This window comes from Vigna radiata, unplaced genomic scaffold (genome assembly GCF_000741045.1).
Source record: "Vigna radiata var. radiata cultivar VC1973A unplaced genomic scaffold, Vradiata_ver6 scaffold_979, whole genome shotgun sequence".
Taxonomy (NCBI): domain Eukaryota; kingdom Viridiplantae; phylum Streptophyta; class Magnoliopsida; order Fabales; family Fabaceae; genus Vigna; species Vigna radiata.
In genome coordinates this window covers 1-4,157 of record NW_014542135.1, presented here as the reverse complement: position 1 = coordinate 4,157, position 4,157 = coordinate 1, and the positions used below count along the sequence as shown (strand labels likewise).

Sequence of the window (4,157 nt, the reverse complement as noted above, 5' to 3'; positions counted from 1 at the left end):
GACATTTAGGGAAAGCAAGCCAGGTTCTTTGCTGAAAGCCTGTGTTTCTGCCATTGAAGATGTGTTAACTTACGTGAGTTTGGATTCATCTCCTTCTAAGAACACTATTGAAATGAAATTCTTGATTCTTGGATAATCTCATGATATGAAATAGTGGAGAAGATTAGGAGAAATCTCCCTTATGTGTTTAGCATACACATAGGGTAGTTTATTTATAATGTAAGATAAGGGTTAAACCCTAAATACAGAATGCAATTAACATAAACACACAAATTAACATCTAACACATGAAAGCAATTTATTTCCTTCCTTCGTGATTAATGTATGTTTTTTTTTTGGTCTTTGGTCCAAATATAGATGGAAGGCATGCATTCCACAGGGACAAGCAATCCACAGTATATAGTTCTTCAAGAGGCTTTATGTGCATGGACTGGAGATATCCCTCGGTTGCTTATCCAGCTTGGAGATAATCACCTAGCCTGCTCCCAGGTAGTTATTATTTTGATTTGATAAGGACTTTATTTGAAATTCATGGTTGACTGCATTTTGAGAGATTAATCAGCCTTTGCATTGATCTTAAGTCTGCAATTTAATTTGTCCTTTTACCTAAAGCATTTTATGTTCATCATAGGCTTTGATACGTCTTCTACATCGTATTGGACAGCGTGCTTGGAATCCAGCACTTGTTTGCATGTATAACAACATGCAGCAGTCATTGCAAGATTTTTACTGTACATATCAAGAGGGAGGTAAACATGAACATGATGTTGACATCCGTATTAATAATACAACACCTGTGAGTTATATTTTGGCTTCTAATTGTTTTGTTTTTTTCACGTTGCAGGACCTATATGTTTTGGTCCTTTTCTCAAGCTTCCTAGAGAATCTCAAGTTCTCGCTTTATGTTCCATTTACTATGTCTCTCATTTGGACCTGCCTATTTTAAAGTCATTAGTCTATTGTTGCCTAAGTAAGCTTCAGGTTCATTTAAAATTTCACTGCATGATTTGCTTTTTTAGTAATTTTTTCTTCATACCTCCACTTAACATTTTACCTACTATCATTTGCATACCTAATGTTGAGCAATTTGATTAATTTAAGGTATTGAAAGGTTCATCGTTTAAATTTGTTTGAGGAGAATAAGGTTGCAACCTTTTTCTTCCATTTTGTAATAACTTTTGTTTTAATAAATGTGATAGAAATAGCATAGAAGTCCCACAGCTCTGCTTTTTTGTAGGATTTCTTTTGGAAACATCTCGAATGTATGCCTCAGATTCAAGTAATATTTATTTTTGTGAAATTAACTATAAACATGTAATTACTGTTTCTTAAAAAATAAGTTATTTTTCTGACTTGACTGCCTTCTTTTTCTATTTATTTTATTGCCTATGATCAAAATATGGTTTATCTTGTTATACAATCATGTAAGATTGATCTGAAAGTTTGGACTTTTCCCCACAAAGTAGTCGTTGAAGTGATAATTCTAAAACTATGTTATTGTGAAATAAGTATACTTTTTGTACAGCATTTTTCTCTCACTTTCTGTACTAACGTTTTTAATGTTGATTGTAGCCATTGTCTTTTAAGTAGAAGTAGGATTTATATACTAATGATATAAAGGCTGTTAAATTTTCTAGGTTAAAGCTTTTTAACATTAATTTTTTTTTGTACTATTGCAGGTGATGGTCTAGACTCCTATGTCTTATTTTGGATCATAGACGTTCTCCAGTTAGCCTATGAGCGGGGGTGTATAGAAATTGGGGATTACTTAAGTTTTTTCATCACCTTGGTCTCCCGTTTCAAAGTTTCTCCTGGTAGCTTACGAAGATTTATTTGGACTACCTTTTGTGTAGCTTTTGATATTATCCATTTCTTGTTTCACTTTTCTAATTAAGTGCTTTTGTCCATAATGCTCAGTAGTTGGGATTAGAAAGAACTGGCAGGGGTTGAAATTGGTAATGCAAAACAACATTCCATGTGATATGACCCAAAAATAGAATAGGAAAACTGTATAGCATTGATACAGAAATTTGATTAATCAGAGGGAAAGCTTCTCTTCAATAAAGAGTTAGGGAAAAATAGACCATAGCGGGGGCAGATCTCCTTACTAAATGTAAATGTAGAAACTGAAATAAGAATAATCCCTTTCCTGGGGAAGAACTCCTTCAATCAGCTAAGCCAGTTATTTTTACCTTAAGAATCCTTTTAACTTTCATTCTATTACCGCCCCTCACATAATGATTCTCTCTCTGTTACGAATCTGGGTAAGAATTCCTAACTAGCTCTCTTTCACACACACACTCAAGTAATCACCGATCAAGAAAGATGAAAAATACATGTTGTATTCACATGAAAGAATCCAGAATGCAAAGAAAACACAGGAGCTTAACCTCCTTCACCAGATACAAGTATCGGTCAACAATGTTATCAAAGTCTCTAACTCCCCCCTCAAAACAATAACAGGGGTCTTTATATAGACCCTGTCCTGCCCCCTTCTTATTTTTCTATTCTTTTCACCCTTTACTATACTCTCTAAGTCCTAACACTCTCCCCCAAGCATGATCCTCACATCTCCCTCTCCAACTCCTTCTGCCTGCAATCCATTCTGTTATACTATTGTTCTCTTGTCTTCCTCTCCTTCTAATTCCATCCCACTCTTACCACTGTTCTTTATTTGTGAACTCCTTAAATGCAAGCCCAGTAATTGATTACCCATCACCAGTAATGGGTTACTATTACATTGCTATCTGTACTCATCCAATTTTGCATTCCTGCCATCTTTATCGTGCTTCTTGGTAACTTGTAAATAACAATATTTATATGGCATTCTTCCCATGCTCTAGCTGGCAAAGTTACTTGATTGAAGAAAATATTTGTCATTGTTATGTATGCATAACATGTTCGCAGCTTGAGTAATCTTTTGTGATTGAAATTATCAATGTTTTTTTATCTTTGTAAACCTACTTTTGGCAATCTTCATCACCATAGATTGATAAATTTTATTACTTTTAATTTTGCAGAATTTGGTTCCTCTGGTTTTAAGGGTGACCCACTTCGCCAAACTTTAAAGTCAATGACAGATAAGATTTACTCATGCATTCAACAGATGGGTGACAAAGCTATTGTTCTACGATTGATAGAGAGATTGATTGTTGATCAGATAGTAAGTTGACATTTTCTTATGCATAGCAATTTTCTCTTTACTTTTCTTATGCTTTGTTCTTAGCTCATTTAGAATTTTCTTATAAGAATGATTTCTCATACGTGTTTGTACCACAGTCACAAAAGCCTTCTGTGGATAATAGATGCTCTCTCCTGAGAATGATTGTTTCAGTGGATTCGAAGCCCACACTACTTTCTGAACAAAGCATTGCCACTCTAGGCCTTCATCTTTCGGAATATCTGATAGATGTTGTGCAGGTAAGTATGCTTCCAAAAACTGACTAACAAATGACATAAATTTAAATTTGTTGTTGCCTATTTATCTACTTATTTTTTTGGATACCCCAGATGATGCTTTGTATCAGAGTTAGCTAATTGTTTTTTCTGTCCTTATTTTTTGTTTTGAAAGTAGAAATGTCCGTTGTTTTTAAAATTTTATGATTGATTGTTATAGTAATTTCATATAAAATAAAAATTTACAACTTCCAAAAGAAAATGCAGAACTTAGCTAAATGTATACAATAAATTATTATAATAAAGGCCATGGGGGAAATACTGTCTAAATTATCACTATTTCTGTAATTTATGAGTTTTATTTAATTTTATTTTCTGAAGAAATAAATCTTTATTGTTCTGATATGAATTGATTTTAGTACTTTCATTGATTCTAAATTTCACTTTACCACAGTGCGTTCCAGAAGATGATGGACAAAGAATTCCTTCCTTTCCATTCAGCCTCCGGCGTTATTATGCTGTACCTTGTTTTTTCATGTTGGACCGGTGCCATGAACTTATGAATCTTGTTTTGAAGAAAATGGGATCGGTTATATATGATAGTAGCGTTTTACTAAAATCTAACAAATGTTGTCAAGATGTAAGGAACTGCTTGAATAAGGTGAATGCTGTCACTTCTGCTCTTTCCTTGTTGCACGGGGATCCTCAAATACGACGGATTATGTCTCTATACAAGAAAAATATTGATAACGTCATAGAGC

The 4,157-nt window shown here is 33.8% G+C and overlaps 1 protein-coding gene across 1 annotated transcript; it reads left to right on the top strand.

Annotated features, from left to right (window-relative positions):
- Positions 1-357: 357 nt before the first annotated feature.
- On the top strand, positions 358-4,147 carry LOC106779061 (the record flags this gene model as incomplete). The annotated part of the gene is made up of 7 exons (XM_014667093.1): positions 358-489; positions 632-749; positions 845-970; positions 1,680-1,814; positions 3,021-3,163; positions 3,280-3,420; positions 3,851-4,147. Coding segments are annotated over exons 1-7 (1,092 nt in total), but the record flags the coding sequence as incomplete, so codon positions are not given.
- Positions 4,148-4,157: the final 10 nt, after the last annotated feature.